This window comes from Penicillium concentricum (genome assembly GCF_028827145.1).
Source record: "Penicillium concentricum strain IBT 3081 chromosome Unknown utg000002l_segment0_segment0, whole genome shotgun sequence".
NCBI classification, from domain to species: Eukaryota; Fungi; Ascomycota; class Eurotiomycetes; order Eurotiales; family Aspergillaceae; genus Penicillium; species Penicillium concentricum.
In genome coordinates, this window is record NW_026622755.1 from 1,952,981 (window position 1) to 1,973,700 (window position 20,720).

At 48.6% G+C, this 20,720-nt stretch overlaps 8 protein-coding genes across 8 annotated transcripts; 4 read left to right on the forward strand and 4 right to left on the reverse strand.

The window, feature by feature from the left end:
* Positions 1–121: 121 nt before the first annotated feature.
* On the reverse strand, positions 122–1,772 carry N7517_004312 (uncharacterized protein; the record flags this gene model as incomplete). Its single annotated transcript, XM_056722042.1, has 4 exons — positions 122–415; positions 466–617; positions 668–1,614; positions 1,663–1,772. The coding sequence occupies 4 exons, from the start codon at positions 1,770–1,772 to the stop codon at positions 122–124; spliced, it is 1,503 nt and encodes a 500-aa protein (XP_056578292.1).
* A 538-nt stretch (positions 1,773–2,310) lies between these two features.
* Positions 2,311–3,645, forward strand: N7517_004313 (uncharacterized protein; the record flags this gene model as incomplete). Its single annotated transcript, XM_056722043.1, has 1 exon — positions 2,311–3,645. The coding sequence occupies one exon, from the start codon at positions 2,311–2,313 to the stop codon at positions 3,643–3,645; it is 1,335 nt and encodes a 444-aa protein (XP_056578293.1).
* Positions 3,646–6,818: 3,173 nt separating this feature from the next.
* On the forward strand, positions 6,819–8,846 carry N7517_004314 (putative cell wall protein; the record flags this gene model as incomplete). Its single annotated transcript, XM_056722044.1, has 1 exon — positions 6,819–8,846. The coding sequence occupies one exon, from the start codon at positions 6,819–6,821 to the stop codon at positions 8,844–8,846; it is 2,028 nt and encodes a 675-aa protein (XP_056578294.1).
* A 1,229-nt stretch (positions 8,847–10,075) lies between these two features.
* On the reverse strand, positions 10,076–11,335 carry N7517_004315 (PWI domain-containing protein; the record flags this gene model as incomplete). Its single annotated transcript, XM_056722045.1, has 5 exons — positions 10,076–10,666; positions 10,704–10,781; positions 10,831–11,001; positions 11,068–11,158; positions 11,232–11,335. The coding sequence occupies 5 exons, from the start codon at positions 11,333–11,335 to the stop codon at positions 10,076–10,078; spliced, it is 1,035 nt and encodes a 344-aa protein (XP_056578295.1).
* Positions 11,336–13,097: 1,762 nt separating this feature from the next.
* Positions 13,098–13,925, reverse strand: N7517_004316 (uncharacterized protein; the record flags this gene model as incomplete). The annotated part of the gene is made up of 1 exon (XM_056722046.1): positions 13,098–13,925. The coding sequence occupies one exon, from the start codon at positions 13,923–13,925 to the stop codon at positions 13,098–13,100; it is 828 nt and encodes a 275-aa protein (XP_056578296.1).
* Positions 13,926–15,153: 1,228 nt separating this feature from the next.
* N7517_004317 (serine/threonine/tyrosine protein kinase MPS1) lies at positions 15,154–17,595 on the forward strand (the record flags this gene model as incomplete). The annotated part of the gene is made up of 1 exon (XM_056722047.1): positions 15,154–17,595. One exon carries the CDS (start codon positions 15,154–15,156, stop codon positions 17,593–17,595), a length of 2,442 nt encoding a protein of 813 aa, XP_056578297.1.
* Positions 17,596–18,392: 797 nt separating this feature from the next.
* On the reverse strand, positions 18,393–19,450 carry N7517_004318 (rRNA-processing protein NSA2; the record flags this gene model as incomplete). Its single annotated transcript, XM_056722048.1, has 5 exons — positions 18,393–18,408; positions 18,467–18,679; positions 18,762–19,304; positions 19,364–19,374; positions 19,448–19,450. 5 exons carry the CDS (start codon positions 19,448–19,450, stop codon positions 18,393–18,395), a joined length of 786 nt encoding a protein of 261 aa, XP_056578298.1.
* Positions 19,451–19,903: 453 nt separating this feature from the next.
* Positions 19,904–20,689, forward strand: N7517_004319 (mitochondrial 54S ribosomal protein bL21m; the record flags this gene model as incomplete). The annotated part of the gene is made up of 1 exon (XM_056722049.1): positions 19,904–20,689. The coding sequence occupies one exon, from the start codon at positions 19,904–19,906 to the stop codon at positions 20,687–20,689; it is 786 nt and encodes a 261-aa protein (XP_056578299.1).
* Positions 20,690–20,720: the final 31 nt, after the last annotated feature.

The window sequence follows — 20,720 nt, forward strand, 5'->3', positions numbered from 1 at the left end:
ATTCAGTAGCCGTTTTAGTTTCTTGCTCTAATCTATACACCGCGAAAATCAAATGATGTATTGACTTAGAACAACCAGGCTCACACTGAATAGCATGGTTGGGTAGGTTATCTTAATAACTTTAGGTTTCTGAACCCATTCCAACCTTCCCTCTCATGAGTCTGTAAGCCCACAGGGTGGCAATCAAGCTCACGTTGATAAAGTCAAAAACAAGAGCGCCGCCAAATATGATTGCATAATACGTCCACGCTAAGGATTTTGGCAAGGATATGACTGTAACAATAATCGCCCAAGGCAGCATCCACAGGAAGTTGGATCCAAGTGATTGGTAGAGGTACCATCGCGGCGATGTCGCAAGAAGAATTGCTGCGATCTGGCAATTTAGACCATAAAATATGTAGGTCCAGTCGATATTCTATTACATGTTAATAGAGGTTATGCTCATCATCCATTCTCTTCACTTACCTTCCACATGATTTGAGTGATACTTGCCACGACCCTCGAGTCGGATAGATAATACGCAAACGCCTCTATCCCACGTAGCGATAGTGCAATGCACATGGTTGTCTCAAAAACCAATACAATCGTGCAGGATCGAAGCGCTGGCCGAATCAGTTCTACGAGGGCAATTTAGTAAGTAGCTCTCACAAATTCAGGCATCGCATACCAATAAGGCCTTGTCTGGTTGCCGTAGGGTATACCCTGTCACTTTCAGCACGGAATTGGCCCCAGTTATGACCCACAAAAGCCAAGGTAGAAGCCTCCAATGCCTGTACAGGAACCATGACAAGCCCCCAGCGGATCGTGTTAAAGACTCCCCATGAAGTTGCATAGTCACTTCCTAGCAGAATGATGCTATGGACAAGCCACAGGTAGATTGCATTTCGGATAGCCGACTCGGCAAATGTGTAAAGACTAGGTTTGATCAGTATCAACAAACTGGAAAAGCTGCAGCGCAGTCTATGCGGACCATCTGTATCCTTTTGAGAACCTCTCGCGACAAAGGTGAGAAAGTATATCAGCCCAGCCAAAGACGATACACTATCACAAACAAGCCGAATTATGGCCTGCATGACAATTGTAGGTTTCCACCCACCAACGTGTACCTTTGAAATAACTAGTAAATCGAGAACGATGTTGATGAGGAACTTGGCAGAGCTGATGATCAACGGCACGTCGGGGTTATCCAGCGCCCTTGTTGAGGCAGACAAAGCAGCTTCTACTGCAGAGGTCACGGCCTGTACAGATGAGAGTCGTACGTAGGTGATGGAAGTTTGTCGCACTTCCACTGGTACGAACCCTGAGGCCAGAGTCTTGGAGGCTGCGAGGAATATTACTGTCATTATTATTCCAAGGGCAGTCTGTGCAAGGATCATTGTGTAAGCCAGATTCAATCGCGAGCTGACAGTGCGCGTGGACTTGTCCCCAATGACGAGCCATGCAGAGCGAGGCAGACCCTCGTTAAGCACTTCCACAATGACTCCAATGTAGGTGTAGATATCGGTCGTGACTACTTGCTTCGCGTCGATGTTAGCCACCCAGAGCTTGCTGAGGGTGCTGTACAAGGCTGGGAGGGCGAAAGCAGCTAGGTTGAACAAGAATGAACCGAAATATCTGTCAAAGTTAAATTCCCTGTTCAAGCAAATGGAAACATACACTCACGTTTCGCGACTCCATGGCCTAGGCTTTGGACCAACGTCTGGTTCCTCCGTCACCTCCTGCTCCCCCACCATGTTGCCTCGTACAGTAGCTTTCGCACCGTCAATTTCCATTTCTTAAAGAAGATATATGAGCCACGTTGAGAGGGGGAGAATGGAATTTGGAAGAGGGGAATCCTCTTGGCGCGTTATGCCTGTCCCGGGGTATATGTGGGCGTTTTTAAGGCATTAGCGTTGATAGGCCTGTCTTGAGTTAGAATCTCGTTCCAGACCTTCTACTGTTTTAATCAATACTCTAGTTTTAGGACGCTGGATAATCTATCCAAAAAGAAATGAGTTCATTTGTCAAGATAGAAATATCTAGAATATGAGGGATAAATATATTTAGGGAAGGGCAAACAAGCTAGAAGATCAGAGGTAGAAAGGCAGTTATCAGACCAGCTCACCAAGTTTGACATTTTTTTTTAACTGATACTGTCAGAAATCACTTTCTAGCTATCATGTAGAGTACTCGATATTTTTTGAGGTCATAAACTTCCCGTGATTCAATTCCTTGATGACAACTTTTTAGAGGCTCGTGCGCCTAACAGAGCCGCATGCCGGAACTCCTTTCTTCCACATATATTTTTCTTTACATTTGGAAACTTCCAGCATGCCACAAAGATCCATCTTAAAGTGTAATCATACGTCTGTCTGTCTAGCCTCTTCTCCACATGCTGCTGTAGCAGGTTTCAGAAGACAAGGCCAGCGGCAACGTCTCGCTGCGATCAAAGCAGACAACCGAAGCTTCCCACGAGAAGACAAACTCTTCCTTGAAGAAGACGACAGAGCTTTCCCTGCCCCTTTGTTGCTGCCTGGAGATGATCTTGCAGGAGATCCAGAAGACCCACAGAGCTTTCAAGAATGGGTTGATGGGGAACACCGCAATCCCGTAACCGCAAAGCAAAAAACTGTTTATGTGGTTCCATCCCCTCAAATTGACGCAAATGTTGACTTCATGCAAAAGTGGGCAATACCAAAATGTCCAGACCATGAGCTTTCGATGAAGCCGCCTAGTACGAAGGACGTCCAGGACTATCTGACTGCCTTTTATCACGGTCTTCCTGTCAAGATGATGTCGCCGTCTACCTTGCGGTTTATTCCATGGGAAGAACCCAAAAGGAACCCCCAGAAGAAGACAGGCCCACAATACCTAGGTCTGAAATACGGCGATGAGTGCGTGCGGATTCGCTCACGTACCTTGTCAAATGGGGTATATGGGGGCCAAGTCAATCTAGACGATCTTCTCGATACTGCGATTAGCATTTTACCGAAGGATGCATATGCCCTCTTGATGCTTGTGGAATTTGATCTATACGAGGATGACGATGACGAGTTTGTATGTGGCCGTGCATACGGAGGAAGTCGCGTTGCAGTAGTATCCAGTGCAAGATACAATCCCATACTGGATACTATCCTAGATGTCGAGCGTCTCCATGCATGGCCTGCATCGCATTGTAAACAATACATGTCTGCATGTGCTTGGGCAGAACCAAGTGCCAAGAGACAGAAAAGATCTCAAATCAATAGTCGAGGATCACAAAATTCAACTTCGGAGGTAAACGGACCTGTGAAGGATGCAGTATCAGTCTACCGCTCCCTCCCAGAGGTGGATTCATCGCCTTCATTGCTGTCCGCCCTCTGGTTGGGTCGTGTTTGTCGGACGGCGAGCCATGAATTAGGTCACTGCTTCGGTATTGCCCATTGCGTGTACTATGCATGCTCAATGCAAGGCACCGGGTCTATCAGCGAGGACGCAAGACAGCCGCCTTATCTCTGTCCAGTTGATCTAGCGAAGATTCTTTGTGCCACTTCAACGTCTGCATCTCAGCGATATCGGGCTCTTCTGGCGTTTTGTGAACGACCAGAGAATAGCGATACACATTTCTTCGGGCCGTTCGCTACTTGGATTCGAAGTAGACTAGGCCAGATCAAGGACTCGACTTGAGTTTCTTCATTCGGCTCTTTGGTTTGCGAATGGTATTGTGGATGTAGAAACGGAATCTGTTTCACAAACTTGCTCCAAGTTAGGGTTTATAACCAAGTTGATCGAGAACCTTGGAACGAAAACATTCTGAAACGACAAACCTCCCGGCCGTGTAGAATGTACCGTGGTACTCCATAGATTGAACCGTAAATAGAATAGATGAAACCACTGATAATCACATCCATATATGGGACGACTCCCGAGATAGATGTCGAGACCCACTGCTCTCACATGTGGTCTTGTCTTCGGTGAACCCCCGAATTATTCTTTGTTTCAATTACTATCGGTGTGGGCTTTAGACTGTTGATGCAAGAGCCACAGGGAAGTGTTTGGGTATACCGGGGCGATTGAAGAGACTCGGGACAGCAGAGATAAGATCCGGTTCCTGTTTCTTCTCAGAACCGAGGTGATATTTCGACCCTCGGACATTCCCATTAGCGATAGTTGGAGTCATCTGTGCCAGCTTTGTTAGCCTTGCCAGCAATGTGGGTCCATTGACGGGGAACTTGCGGGCTAGGGCGAAAGATTTCTTCGGTGCACTTCTTTTCCGAATATAGATCGCGTGTTCCTGATGATCATGTTTCACGTTCAGAATCTGGGGTTTGAGGATGTCTTGCTTTCAGCAGGAGCTCGGATAATGCGGCATGAATATGGAATAGTTTTTGAACCTTTTTTTAACCCCGATCTTGCCGTCAACTGGTGGGTCACTGTGTAGTAGTCGATAAAAACAAAAATAGCAACTGTTTCAAGGAGAATGATTAAAGTTCCTATCGTGGATCTGAGCATTGTCAGGTTCGAACATGTTCGAACCTTTTTTTTTTTTTTCTTAACGGGGAGGAAAACATCCGACATGCTCCGAAGGGGATGTGGAGAATATACCTCGATATATGAGAGATCGAAAAAAGTATGGATTTAACGGTTTTCCACGTTTTGCGGTTTCGATATCACAAGCTCTAGCGTTTGCTTGTTCTGGTTAACAGATTAGGTATCACATCGTCGCTATAATTTGGAGACTATTCTCAATTATTCCGAGCAAAAGACTATATCGCAACTAAGGAGAGGCGTTGGACTAGTTAAACCCTATAGTATTTGAGAGTATGTTTTGGAATAGTTTTCTTTGTTCTAGATATTGTACTTCCGATCTCAAATATTCAGTGGAAGTAGAATTATTGTAGGATGGCCATCTCTCGGATGAAAACACGTACTTTGTGAATGTCCTTCGAATAAGAATTTTTCGGATGGCTTACCTGCATTTCCAAAATTTGATTCCTTATTTTCTCCAAGCAAAGATGCATTGAACCGTCGGCAGCTTGCAGTCCCACATCTCGCCTCTTATAAATCAGCCCGATCGCAATTTCCAAGTGAAAGTTATCCACTTGAGAGAACTTCCCATCACATGCGCTGTAGTGCTCGTGGGGCTTGTCCGCGTGGGGTGAGACATTGGATTGCAGATCACTACACTACCGGACTCTTTATAATTTTCCAAGCTATTTTAGACGATAGTAGTTTGTTTCAATATGTCTCTCATTGAGCGTGAATTCTTACCTCCAAATAATTTGTCAAAACCGAACCAGTTCCCGAGGTCAAGTGTCGGCTTTTAGCGTTATAGAACAGGTAGTCTGCTTAATAGGAGATTTCCTATCATTTCTATTTAACCCTTTATCAACCGTATGATTCACGCTATATAATCAGACTAAAGTACATAGTTTAGAGACAATTTTACAAGTTTAAGGGATAATTCTCCACTCTAGACACTAATCTTTAGCGTGGTTTTGATATTAATCTATCTTTAATAGATTATTCTTATTTGGCATGCAATCCACAAGTGGAGATTCTCCCATGCGCGAACTGCATAACCTCATATTCCATTCATATTCCAAGCCCGACTAAGTAGTGTCTTGACTAGTGCACGCTGACAAGGCCTAGATGCTGCTATCCTTGTTTTTGTGTTTTTGTAGCTCTGTCTTAAGCAAACCCTGGAAAAGCAGGTTCAACTGCTGGTGTCGGCTGTAGTATTATATGTATTATTCGGTCTACTCTTCGCAACTCGAATGTAATTGTACTTATCCTGTATACTTTGGGAAAGTCTCTCACGTTGGAGTATCATTGTACATTGCCTCAAAGAGCAGACCAAAAATTCAGTTGGTGGCTGACAGGTGCCCAGGCCGTCAACGGCTTTGAATCATTGATATCTTGAATTTGATAGGTCTTGTGTGTTCAACGGAATCGGACGTGTCCATCTTTCCCTAATATGGTCCACAGCGTGCATACAATATGCCTGGACTAATTCCCCGAGGCTGTGAGAGATAGGGTTACAACGGGCCACTCGGGATATCGCATACACTTCTTAGGTTGAGATTCAGGTACTTGAGCTTGGAGTGCTGATTGTAGTATATCGTGAGCGGAATACAATATAGTTGAATTGGAGATAGAAAGGGGTTGACTCCAATTGATACAAAAAGTCGGATGTTAAACGTCTTAACCGTTAAATCAATGTTGATCCCTTTCGCGTGATGATCCGCGATGATTGTTTCCCCTTACGACCTGGCACCTTTCTTTTTTTTTATGTTTTCTTTTTTTTCTTTCTTTATTTTCCGTTTTAAGGGGGCTCTTTCAGGGCTCCCAAATGAATGTACCTCGACCATGTAGTTGAGATTCAGATTTACTCCCGAGTAAGAGAATGTGATACCTTCTGTAACTCTCTCTAACCAAGAATAGCTCGGGGGGTCCACAATGTAATGCACCTGTTAGCCCACTGGAGTCATGATCCACCTGGGCAACATCCAAGTCTCCTATCCCTGAAGTCTAGTCGATAGCTCCAAATGTGAAATTGGAGAGTACTCCGTACTCCGTATGGAGTAGAATCAGTATCTGTCCCGATGTGGCTTGAATGCCCAGAAGCATCCCGGCTCACAGTTGATCAGGGGTATATAAACAAAGGCGATCATCTCTTTGCTGGATCTTCAATCGTTCAACTGTCTTTTTTCTCTTTTCACTTCTACCAGTCTATCGTTAATTGTTTTGGCGGCTTGTGCCTGCCTGTCCAATCTCTCACTTCTGTATATTGTTCAGAAGTCTTTATACTCCCAATATCTTGTGGCCCATACACTCATTAATACAACACAAAACTCAACATGCGTTCTTCCCTCGTTCTGCTTGCCGGCCTGGCAGGCACGGCTCTCGCCTACCCTACCGATCTGGCCGTTGAGCGCCGTACCCTAGGTCTCCTCGGTGAGCTCCTTGGCGATATCACTGTCGACGTGACTGCTATCCTTGGCGCCGTCCTCGGTGGCCATAACTCCGTTGACCTTCTTGCCGGTCTGAGTGCTGAGGCTGCTGCCGCTCTCGGGGGTGGTGCTCTCGGCTGCAAGTCCGGTGCTATCGACCACAAGGCCAAGGCCGCCCTCAAGCTTTGGTTGCTCTTCCACGCGGAGCTTGACCTCTCCCTCAAGAAGACACTGATCTCTTGGTGTGAGAGTAACGACGAGCTCGTCCTCTCCGCAGACGTTCTGGCTGCTCTGTCCGTGTACATCCCCGGATGTGCCGACATCGCTGCCAAGGGCCAGCTTTACGTGACCATTGACGGTATCTTTGAGGCCTCCAGCCTCGAGTCTGCTCTCGTCCTGAGCATTGGTGCTCAAGTCTCCCTTTCCGCTTGGATCGAGGCTAAGCTTGATCTTGACTTGGACGTCAAGGTCGGTCTGAATGTCTGCGCCGCTGGTGGTGTTGTCGCCAGTCTATCGGCTGACATCAAGGCTGCCCTTCTTGCTTGGATCAACAGCAAGGATTGTGACCTCAGCGCTCACCTCAAGGTTTCGGTCCTTGCCTGGATCAACGGTCATGCTGGTGGCGACCTTGTTGAGATTGGTGCTCTTGCTGAGACCGCTCTCTCTACCATCTCCGTCGGTGCTTCCGTCGGCGTGCACATTGAGGAGTCTGGTCTCCTGTCCGTTGGCGGCCAGGCCTCCCTCGCTGCCTTCCTGGGTCTGGATCTCTCCGTTGATCTCGCTGCTGATGTTAAGCTCGCTCTCGAGGCATGCGCCAAGGGCGAGCTCGCCGTCGCGGTGGACCTTGACATCCGCACCAAGCTCGCCATCTGGCTCGCCGGCGCCGACTGCGCCCTGGGCGTTGAACTCAAGGCCGTCGTCCTTCTTTGGTTGTCCTTCGCTGTCGAGGCTGATGTCTCCGTTTCCCTTGGCCTTGTTGGCGGCCTTCTTGGCCATGTCACCGATATCCTGACCGGTACCCTCCTCACCGGTCTCAGCGTTGACCTCCGTGGTGCCCTTTCCCTCTGCGCTGCCGGCGGTAGCCTCACTGGCCTGACCTTGGACGCCCGTGCTGAGCTCGCTGCCTTCCTTGGTGGCTGCACTTCCATTGACATCGATATCAGCATCCAGATCATCATCCTCCAGTGGTTCACCGGCTGCAGCATCCCCGGTGCTCCCTCTGGCCCTGCCTCGTCTTCCGTTCCCAGCCTGCCGTCCAGCACCCCCCACCCCCATCTTCCCGGCACCTCCGCTGTGCCTTCCGGTCCCGGTGCCTCCGTCTCTGTATCCATTCCCGTCGGCACCCTCGTCCCCAGCGGACCTGCTCCCTCTGGACCTGCCCCTAGCGGCCCCTCTGCCACCACCACCCCATGTGACACCGAGACCTCCCAGGTTGTCAGCTCCACCGTGATCCCTGGCGGTCCTAACGGCTCCGGTTCTATCACTGTCACCATCCCTACTGTGCCCACCGGCACCGGTCCCGCTCCCACTGGCCCCGCCCCTAGCGGCCCCTCTGCCACTACCACCCCGTGTGACACCGAGACCTCGGAGATTATCAACTCCACTGTGATCCCCGGCGGCCCCCACGGATCGGGCACCACAACCGTCTCCGTCCCTGCCCCCACCGGCACCGGTCCTGCTCCCACTGGTCCCGCCCCTAGCGGCCCCTCTGCCACCACCACTCCCTGCGAGACCGAGACCTCCGAGATCATCAACTCGACCGTGATCCCCGGTGTTCCAGCTCCCTCCGGCCCGGCTGGTACCACCACCGGCGTGCTCGTTCCTTCCGGCCCTGCCCCTACCAGCCCTCCCAACCTGCCCTCCGGTGGTAACACTGGGTCCGATAAGGTCACCGAGACTGTGACTGTGACTGCCACCGTCTGCGGTTGCGAGTAAAGCAGACCATACCTAGACATATCCCGAAGCCACGACCCTAGAAGGTCTCATATAGAATCTCCTTCATCAACTACGTTAATTCTCCATTTTATTTTCTTCCTTTTCATGACAAGATGATTTTCAACATTCGTGGGGTGTCAATGTGGCTTCCTATGCTCAAGATACCCCTGTCCATCCCACCCTATGATCTGCTCTCCGCCTCGGGCGTTTTTGTAGATATCTAACTCTGATGATCATAGGCTTGTGTGGAGATTGCAAGACCCTGTCCATCGTGTATACCGCATTTATCCCGCATGTTCTGGTGTTCTTATTTATGGTTCTGGGTTCACCTAGGCATTGACAGCATCTCCCGGCGAATATTGGTAGTCTGAAGATCCCTTCTTAACTAATGACTTGAGCATATATACCTTACCTCCCTCTAATAGAGTACATTCATTTGTGTTATTGTTTTGGCTGTTTTGAACTACTTCAGCGACATATTTCATGTCTTAAATCTCCTAAACCTAAGCACGTCAATCATGATTAAATAAAGGTTATTGGAATTGTTACAATGTACATGTACAGCGCTAAAACACACATTTCGTTGGCGTAAATCTCAAAGTTCCAGTCACACATGGTCAGTGTTAAGAGTGTTAATCCCTTCCACTGATTTTTGGTGTTCTCGTTTAGTCCTGCTTTGATTGTGAGGCACTGCTCGGCTTCTCGCCAGACTGGCGACGCATAGCAAGATATCTCTCACGAAGTAATCTCTCACGAAACTCAGTTGAATGTATCCACACAGAAAGATTTTTCTTGGTCTAATTGTTGTGAGCTCGTTAGTATCCGATTCAACATAGCAACTTCAGAAACAACATGACATGTGAAATTTTTAGACGAACATTAAGTAGGAATTGGATCTGGGTGGTAGAGGATACAAATTGAAGGTTGCACCAGGAATCTCAATTCTTAATGACCAACCTGCTCGGCATCTTTTGTTTTTGTCTCACTGTCGTCAGCTTTGGACGGTTCATCAGCTTTCGACGGGGGTCGGGTGGAGTCATCGTTCTCATCAGCCATCTTGCGTCGTTTCTCATCAGGGTTGTATCTTTCCATAGAGTGGCGCCGCTTGCCGTCAGTATCCTTCTTGGGACTGTGGCTACGGCTGCGGCTACGGCTCCGACCACCGCTGGGGCTGCGGCGTCGACGATTCTCATCACGATCACGTGTACCGACACTGTCAGGACTGCGGCTCAAGCGACGAGAATCGCGGTCTCGGGCATAGCGTCCAGATGAGCGGCGGGACATCGCGGGAGAAACGGACTTGGGAGAGTCTGCCTGGCGCCGGGTGTGGTGAGGCGGCGAGGATACACTGCGGCTGCGAGAAACGGAGCTTCGTCGGCGGCGGTTTCCTCTGGGGGAACGTGAGCGCGGGGAACGGCTGCGGGAAATGGGTCTTGCTTTAACACGGTCACCGTAGTCCGGACTGCTGCGCCTTCTCGCTCCTCCGCGGTTGCGTCGATCGGGAGATACTGAATTGCTTGGGGAACGGGGCCGGCGTTCGCGTCGTCTGTGGCGTGGCTCGTCGCGGTTTCGGCGCGATGGTGACGAGGGCTTTGGGGATCGAGATGAAGAACGAGTGCCGTGTGGAGATCTGGATGGACGCCGGCCGCGACGATTACCAGGCGGCACGTATGAATCAAAGTCACGTCGAGCTGGGGGGTCACGGAATCGGTCTCGGCTGCGGTCTCGGTCTCCGGGAGGCGAAGGTCGTCTGTTGAAGTCTCGTCCTCCGAAGGATCGAGCTCCACGGCCACCGCGATCACCACGATCACCACCTCTTCCTCCACGTCCGCGATCCGGTCGCTCACGCCGTCTCACATCGTCCAACTCTCGTTCGCGGTTTTGGTCTTGTTCCCTTTGACGTCGAAGTGCTTCGGCAGCTTTCTCGGCCTCGAGCTATATGGTAATGTGGTTAGAAAATATCCAAGGTCGAGGGCGCGCTTACTATCACCTTCTCTTGTATGAGCTCAAGCTTTTTAGCTTCCAGGAGCTCCTTCGGGACGCCCTGTGGATTGGCCTGGCCGCTTAGACACAACGACCACAACTCTTGGCAGAACTTGGGGGTATCTTTGTCTAGAAATCCGGTGAGTTGGATTTGGAGAGATTTGATATCGGGCTAGAACCAGAGACAGGTGTCAGCAAACTAGGGTCGAGACGCTAGATATCCGACGGGCCAACGTACGTAGCGTGGTCCCTCGAGATGTGCAAAACAGAGCTCGATAACGACGTCATCCTCATTCCCCAATATCTTGGAGATTTGACTTGCGATCCATCTACGGGTGGGAAAAAAAAAAGCAATGTCAGTAAACCGGAGATACCCAAAAAACGCCGGGGAAAGCCACTTACTTCTTCATAACCTCAATATTCACCTTGGTCATATCCACCTTCTTATTGAACTCAGGGGGGAACTTGGTCCGCCGAATCAGCTTTGCATCCACGCTAGACGCCATTTTTGCTAGGATTTGAAGTGATGGTAGAAAGGTCCATGGCGATCAAACGCGAGATAGATGCCGCGGTGATCGAAACTGCACTTGTGGTCGCTCGGGAGTGCCGTATCTCGTCGCCTGATTTCCAAGGCGGTGAACTCGCCAGTTGCCTGTTTTGGCAGGTACAACCCCATACTACCTAACTATGGTAAGTGGCTAACATTTATGCTTATAGTCTTTTCTGTTTTTTCTTGTGTCGTGTTAGAATAAATGGATAAGAAACAATGGTGTGCTATACGTTGCTTTCTTATCTTTGTTCGTGAAGTATATATGTCTCTGCCCTCATGGATAGCTACTTACCATATATGTCCATATACACCGGATTTTAGGCCGGGCAAGTTGGATTTCCCTTTCCGTTTTAGTGCTCACCCCTTGCCGCTTTTTGCTCACTGAGTAAAGCCGAGCACGCCCCTGTGTATTACGTAATCGTTAAACCCGCTCACTGAGCATCGCATGATTATTACATAAGCTAGATGACTCGCTCACTGAGCGTCACCTGAGCAGCCTGATCCCACTCACTGAGCGTGACCTGAGCATTCTGATTTGCTCATTGAGCAGCCTAATCCCACTCACTGAGCGTGACCTGATTATTACATAAGCTCAAGGACTTGCTCACTGGGCGTCACCTGAGCAGCCTGAGCAAAGTGGGAGAGCAGCTAAGCCAGCAGGTCACCTCAATAAAATGCACCACGCTAGCCCCATCTAAATGCAGTCGTTCACCCAGCACTCTTGACCGTTGTCCCCTCAACGAAAGGCTGGTGTCATTAATTTGGCGGTCGATCCTAGTTGTTATGCCTCTACCTAGAAGGCAAATGCACAGCGGGGCCACATTATTAGCTTTACTATTCTGCGCCTATACCACTATTCAACCTCGCCGAGCTCTATATAGTTACGGAAAATATCTAACCCTCTATTTTTGGTTCTACAATATCTAGGAATATCTCAGAAAACCCCAGTTAAATGGTTTATAAATCCAGTTTAGTATTTTATTCTGATTTTTTTTTAGTTGATTTTTTAACGGACTATCGCTTATACTACCTACCGCTTGCTCCTAGGAATATGACTTTAGCTCTAGCGATAGATATCCGTAAAAATATTCTAAACCTATCGATCATACCTACTAACTAGACTACGCCAAAACCCGAGAATAGGTAAGAGAAGTCGACCCGCAACCCGAACCCGCAAACCCAATGGGTAGACTCGACCAACCCGTAACCCGCCCCATAACCCGTGTGGGTAACCTATGTTGTTACGGGACGAAGCCCGATATGAGATGCTTGCTTATGCGGCGCGGATTCTGCCAAACGTTACCGCCTTCAACGGAACATGTATTTATTTGTTAGCTCAGGAGAACTTCTCTCCTTAACGAAACCTTCTTGTCCTTCAAACCCGCCTAAGTTGTTCAACTAGGCCAGTTCCCTAACATAAAACCGCTATAGATTACTATATTTTATGTATAAATTAGTATTTTTATATACTTCGCTATAGCTTAATTAGGAAAATTATATAGCTATGGGTTTTTATGGGAACCTGTGTGGGTTACCCGCGCGGGTTACGGGGCGGGTTACGGGTTAGTCGAGTCTAAATAGGAAGGAAGCGTGTGGAGGTTGGACTTCGGGAACGACTGCAAGTTTAGATCAGGGGATTCGAAGCCAAAAGAAAGAGTTGAATTGCACAATAAAACCTCAAACTAGCAAGCAGGCACCTAGTGGCCTGACACTGACACTTAAGGTACCACAACTTCTTCCTCGTCCTCTTCGTCAATAAGCATGAATGGCTCATCGAATTGGTCCGCCTTGCCTCTTCTCGTCTGCTCTTTTGAAACATCGCTCTCGTATCCTGGGGGCATTACAATCAGATCAAAAGGGCTGTCATGACTGTCAAGAGATAACCCCCATATCGAAGCTCGATTGACCCTTTGGCGGTAAAAGCTATTGTCATCCACGATATGGAAATCCCTAAGGAATTCCTCCTTTTCTTTTTTGGTAAGCTCAAACCCCCGAGCCTGGTGACAACATCCACATTCCACCATACAATGTCCAGCTCCAAGCTGTCGTGTTTTATCAATCTTGCGATTAGCGCAACATCCACAGCCACGGCTACAGCATCCCCCCTTCCTCACGCAATCCTCGAACAAAACTCGGTGCATATACCAGAGAGGATGTGATCGCCACAGATCAAATGCTCTTATCAGTGGCCCCTCCACGAATGAGTTTCGGACTTTCCACCACTGGAGTTCCAGCAACCAATATCTCTTCTTCAAAGCCTGAAGCACGGCCTGTACATCATTCCTATAGAGTAGCCAGCTGCCTGTGGCCTCAGGCTTCTTGGCGAGGCATTGCTCTTCCTGGACAGTATTTCGGAGGTCTTGTTCTATCCGGAGAAGCTCAATCGCTCTACCAACATAGGATGGCGCTTTTCTAACCATGTTCCACCGATACCGTTGAAGAGCATCAATATCTCCACTCTTTTCGATCTTGATTTCATCTTGAGTTTTCTCTCCAGGCAAGGCCAAGTCAATTTCTGATCGAGTCGGCTTGTCCGCAGATTGCATGTTGAGCTTTTGTTGACCGCAGAAGCCGTATGCTAGTTAAGACTAGGTCATCGTCTCGGGTATAGAGAATAGAGAGATGGGGGAAGATTATCCTTAAAGTTGAGGTCTACCTGATGAACGACTCATCCTGATGTCAGATACTCTTCCGTAATCTCTATTGGACCCGCATATTTCTAACAGTAAAAGAAACAAAATGTGAAAAGCCAGAAAACTTTATTGGTTCAAGAATAGCTCAGTTTCCCTTCTTTGATCGTCCGCTCCGAGCTTGGTAGGCGGACCGATGGAAGAACTATTAGAATTACAAGCCTGGAGTGAGCAAACCTGAGTGTTCACTGAACAGACCTGAGCACTCACTGAGCATAGCCTGAGCGTTCACTGAGCATACCCTGAGCGCTCACTGAGCAATATTTTTTACATTACTAAGTATACCCTAAGTGCTCACAGTGATCACCCGTGCTGTGAAATACTCAGTGAGCAGGAGCCTGAGCGCCCTCATAAAAGCGGCGGCACCCCGATCGGGAAATTCGCGACCGTGGCCTAAAATCCGGTACATACAGTTACATAGTTATGCAGAGCTCTTAAGGACTTTTATAGGCATAAAGTGATAACAATAATTATAAATATACACAGATACAGCACTTTATGGTTATATAAATAGAGAATATTTCACAATTTTGCATTGTCTTCAAAAGAATCATATATATATGTGGAATCATAGTGGGTTCCAGCAACCTAAAGAGACACTTTTGTATGATTTTCGTTCGGGTACTTTGATATTGAAACTTAATAAAAAATTTAATTCATGCGAAAAGATCTCCTAGAGCATTATAGACAACATTACCAAGTTTAGTCTATTAGTCTATAGTTCCGTGGACGTATAGTATAGTAGGTGGAGGTTATCCGGCCGATCCTATATGTAGCACGGAGTATGCAGCCTTTGAATCACTTGAGGTACAAGAACACTGTTACCAAAGCAAACTGAGGTATTATCAGATTCAACTATTATCCATCCTTTGTGTTCTGAAATATTCTTCCAGTCCAAAATCAATTCTTTCAATGTTCTCTGGTATGTTGTGGTGTCGACGTTGCCATAGCAACAACAAACACGTGACTGTATAGCGCGCCCGCGACGAAACCTCAAGACCAAGCTTTCTCCAGGATCAACAAAACAATCGACAACTCTGGAGGGGCCACATTGATCCACGACTTCAATGTAGGTATTATCGCCATGGAGTCCCCGAATTCCCTCCCAGCATACAACGAGCTGTACCGGCAGCCCCGACCGATGTCCCGATCCGCGGTTTCACGCTCGGGTTCCAGACGGGTATCTCCATCAGCTTTGCCCAAACATTACTCGGGTGATAGCTCCGACGAAGAGGTCCCGGAACCTAAATTCAGCGCTTCTGTAAAAGCATTGTTGCATGGAGACGGATTAGGTTCTTCGCCTCATCTGCAAAAGGCACACATATCGCACGAACCTCGAATTGGAACATCAAGACAGCAAAGCCGCTCACCCCGGACTTCTTCCCCACACGACTCATCTAATGGTAGCCCGGCTCCCAGAGTCGTTCGTATAGGGGCCATCTCATCAAATTCTCGATTCTCACGTGAAGGCTCCCCACTATCAAATAGCCAGAGTGCAGAGCCAGAGTATCACAGCCGCCCAAATGATTTTATCACCCCCGCCCCACGACAACGCAGTGTTCGTATCAACGCTTCACGCAGCAACACTCGATCCCCTGCCTCTGCCTCACCTTCAGGAAACCGCTCGTCGGAACGCAATTCGGGCGACGAGTATGGTAGTGCAGATCGCTCAGATAGTGATCGGAAATCACAATATGACGACGACCCAGCGTTACGATATTCCGCATCGAGGGGCCGCGGCGGCGAAGAAATCGCTCCGCACAGCTCTCTCCGCGTCAAGCGGGTTGGTCGACTTGCTGGCACTTTCTTGAACGGCCCAGCCCGGAGGGGTGTATTACGACGTCAGAGCGAGGAAAGTAACGAGGAAAACCACCAATATCTGTCGCCTGACGGCGTCCGGGAGGACGTCGAAGGAGAGGAGGAAAATGCCGAATATCGACCTCGCAACCCAGCCAAACCTTCATCTCCCAAGGTGTCATGGGCTGACCCAAGTCCGCCTCTCGTCCGTGACTCCAATCGACGGGAATACCCTCTCCGCCCTGCTGAGGTTGAAGGACCGTTTTCGAGGTCATCTTCACCAAAATCATATGGCTCAAAGTCTACCCCCGCTTCATCAGAAATGTCTTCCAAATCCTCGATTGCGAAGGAACAACCTGTATTCAAGGTTCCTTCAATACCGGCTTTGCCCTCGGTCCGTGACCAAGAGAATGAACCACCACCAACTTTCCGGCGTACAAAGCCCCAAGGATTGAATGTGCTGGATAAGCCCGAAAAGTATAATGTTGTTTACGACACCGAGAAGAAGGATGTAGCGGAGACTCCGGCAACCAACTCTGCGCGAAAAATACTTGCCACACGGAGCAATAACACTCCTCATAGGGCCGCTCCTCCTCCTCCGAAAATGTCAGTCCTTGAGACTGCTACTTCCACTGGAGGCGCATCAACATCACAATCACGAAAAAAGAGGAGTCAAGTCTCGATTAATGGCAAGCATTTCACTCGGCTCGATTGCATTGGCCGAGGCGGTAGCTCGCGTGTGTATCGAGTGATGGCAGAGAATTACAAGATCTTCGCTCTCAAGCGTGTCAATCTTGAAGATGTTGATCCAGTGACTTTGACTGGATACAAGGGTGAAATTGACTTGTTGAAAAAGTTGGAGAATGTGGACCGTGTGGTGCGCTTGTTTGACTGGGAGCTGAACAATGACAAACATGCTCTTAGCGTGCTCATGGAGATTGGAGAGTCTGATCTTGAAAAGATTCTCACATACCGTTTAAACGCCGAAGATGCAGTTTTTGATATCAACTTTACCCGATTTTATTGGAAGGAGATGCTCGAGTGTGTCCAAGCTGTCCACGAGTACAACATCGTCCACTCAGATTTGAAGCCGGCCAACTTCCTCATGGTTCAAGGCCGACTGAAGCTCATCGACTTTGGAATTGCAAATGCAATCCAAGATAACACAGTCAACGTTCATCGTGAACAGCAAGTCGGCACACCCAATTACATGTCCCCTGAAGCATTGGTTGATTCCAACGTGTCCCTTGGTCTGCCTGCAAGTGTTGGAAAAGTTATGAAATTAGGAAAACCCAGCGATGTCTGGAGTTTGGGTTGTATTCTGTACAAGATGGTCTACGGACAACCACCATTCGCCAAGATCGCAAAATATTATGAACGCATCATGGCTATTCCCAACCCCCGTGTACAAATTGATTTCCCGGCCTTTGGCGTCGGTGGCATTCCAGTGCCCCCTGGCCTTGTTCGGACTCTCAAGCGCTGTCTGCAACGCGACCAGACTCTCCGACCAACTATTGAGGAGATGCTTGGCCCGCGCGATCCATTCTTGCACCCCGATGCCCAGCTTGAGGGTGCTGTTCCAGTCACCCAGGATATGCTTGGCCGTATCCTGGCCAACGTCGTCAATCACTGCAAGGCCCGTGGTGTACCCAGAGAAGAGGAGCTAGCTGCCTGGCCTGCAGGCTTCTTTGCAAAAATCAAAGCAGCCCTTGAAGAAGAAAACGCATGACAACACCCAACCACTCCTTTCACTTTATTTCCTTTGTCTTGACTGCCCTATCGGCGTTTTCTCATGTTCCCTTTTTGGTTAGGACGACTTAATGACTGGTGTTGGATGTGATATTTTTCTGTCTGGGTCTGGTTGGTTAATTTGCGGGATATCTGACTGTCTGTGTTTCTTTGCATTGTCTCTTCTTTTTCTTTGTGCATCACCCTTCGGGGTGTTTGTCACACCCAACCATGTCGTCTTGTGGTGGGTATTTCTTGACGAATCTCGGTTTCAGCGCAGCGTGTGGATTTTCATTCCAGTACATGATTTCATTAGCCTTTTCATCTTTTCTCTTGCATCCAGATGTATACTGTTCCAGTATCAGCTTTCTTGGAGTGACAATATCTCCCTATTTGGTCAAGATGTTTAATTGACAACCTTTGCCTATCTTCATTACGTGGATACAGTATTTCTCATCCTGTGAACTAGTTGGAAATTGGATCAAGTCTTTGATCTTTGATCTTATGATATCTTACAATGTAAAACCGATGTAGATGTTGCTTGTCTTCATAAAATCATAGTTGATAAATGCCTGACTATCTAAAAACTAGCTATGTCCATTCAGAAGCCAAACATGTGGAATACTTTTTGTTTGAAATCAATGGACTTGACTTTGCGCCATTAACACCGCCCAAGAATAGAACTGTCTTGATAGACCGTATGTATCAAGAAAGGAAAATATAGAACTGCCTGAGCATGGAGGTATCGAAGACAGGCGAGTGCCTGCCGGGAATGTAGAGGAAGTGCTTGTGGTCATTTTAGACAAGGAGGACCCTATTTCAGGTTAGTTCCAGATACAACATAAGCAACAGGAATGATTAAGGCAACTCACGCATTAACACAACCGTCGTTCTCAGGGGTGTTGGTCACCTGGGCCCATTTACCCCAGACAACCTTACCGGAAGTGGTAACAAGACCCAACTCGGAGACGTTGACCTCAATGATTGTTCCCTTGGTCAAGACACCCAGCTGGGTATAGAGAGGGTTCTGGGGGTTCTTCTTGACGGACAGGATGGGGAGTTGCACGGTGACAGCCAGCTCGGGACTGAAGAAGAAAAAGTCAATATACCATATCCAACCTAAAGAAACCGGAGGGCGAGCATTCTCTCCCCAAAGATAAAACATACTGTGTGACATTACACTTCTTGTAACGCAGACCCATGGGACGAATGAACCGCTCGTACTTAACGGGACGACGGGTGAAGTCGCTACCAACGAAGGTAGGCTTGGTGATCATACGCTTCCAGGCCTTCTTGTGGGTCTTCTTTCCGGTGTTGATAACCTTGAACATCTCCTCCTCACTGATACCCTTGACCTTAGGCAGGGGGACAGCAAACTTAGCAGCCTTCTCATTACGCTTATTCTTGATAGCACTGGAGAGGGCCTTGGCGTTGGTCTCCTGCGAGCGGTCGAGCAGGTACTGGGGCAGAGGGGTCTTGGAAGGCTCGTCGGGTGCGGCAGACTTGACGTTCTTCTCCTCCTGGGCCTTGATACGCTTCTTCATCTGGATCTTCTCCTTGTGGCGATTCTGCTGGTACAGCTTGGCCCGCAGACCACGCAGGTTCTGGGCATCGTGGGACTGCTTGTGTCCCTCACGAGCCTGACGCTTGCGCATGCGCTCATCGTGATCAAGGCGCTTTCCATGCTGCTTCTGCCAGCGCTCGATATACCTGGTGGAAAAAGTCAGTTGGAGATCGTATCGGGTGGTGGCTGGTGGGGAGGGACGAACTCGTTCTGAGGCTGTAGGTAGAAAAAAGGTTAGTAAATTAATAAAATTGGACATTGAGAGTCTGTAAAATCATTAATAACATACCATGATGAACGAAGAATGAACAACACGAGGTGAATGGGTGATGAAGTTCTTGCCTTGAAGATCTAATCGAGACCGAAAAAGTTGTGATGCGGAAAAGATAGCGAGGCACGTGACGCTCCTTATCGGTAAGGTCGTTTCTGGACTTCAACTTGTACAGATTAAAAGAAGAAAGGCCGAAGAATAGTAGAAAATTGGAGGTAAACAGTAGCACTTGAAAGTTTAAGATGGTAGGACTTTCTCTATAATTTACTATCATAATATTTGTCTCTCCTCTCTACAAATCTGCATCTTCAAGTCGGATCGAAACATCACGTGATATTACGGGTGACAAAGCGGCCATTTGCGCAAGTCGTGAATTTCTCTAGCTACGGGGAAGCCGCTCTTCTATCTTGAATATCAACCACCGCAAACTACTTCCACTCTCGATCATTGAGCATTGGCAAGCGGTCACTCAACATGTTCTCACGCTCTGCTCTACGGGGCCTCGCCTCCGAACTGCGCTGGACTGCGCCGTCTACAATTTCATCCGCAGCTCCCCTGCAGCAACGAGCATGCCTTCACCAAAGTGCGTCCTTGATGAATTCGCAACAACCTCAGAGCCAATCGGCATCCAGTCATCCTGAATCACCTCTAAGCGCCACTCCTCGGGCACAAGATACCCAACCGAAGACTCACCAGGGCGTCACGGCCTCCAGCTTCGACGAAAACATCATGACACCCCAAACACGCGCACACGTCCCCATTGCGAAACAACCCGTTGCCCCGACTTTCACCTCCCCTCTCAAAGTGACAAAATCTCTCATGTCACAGCTCCCCCACCTTGCCGGCCAGAAGCCGCACTACGTCGTCGCTCAATTGCACGCACGACCATACCTCTTGACCGAAGGTGATCACATTCGGTTGCCCTTCCTTATGCCCAAGGTTAAGGCGGGAGATATTCTGCGATTTAACCGTGCCTCGGCACTTGGATCCCGCGACTTCACAATGAAGGGCTCACCGACTATCGACGAGCGTATCTATGAGTGCCGGGTTCGTGTGACGGGTGTGGATGCAGAGCCGCTGCGCATCAAGGAGAAGACAAAGCGGAGACAAAGACACGTGAAGCAGGCCAAGAGCAAGCACCGCTACACGCTCATGCGTGTCATGGATGTGCGGGTGAAGACGCCGGATGAGTTGTTGGCGGAAGGCGCGGTGGTCGTGGAAGACTCAGAGGACAGCTCAGTAATTGAACCCCGGTCATAATTGGGTTGTTCGGTGTTTGGGAGAAGCTTTT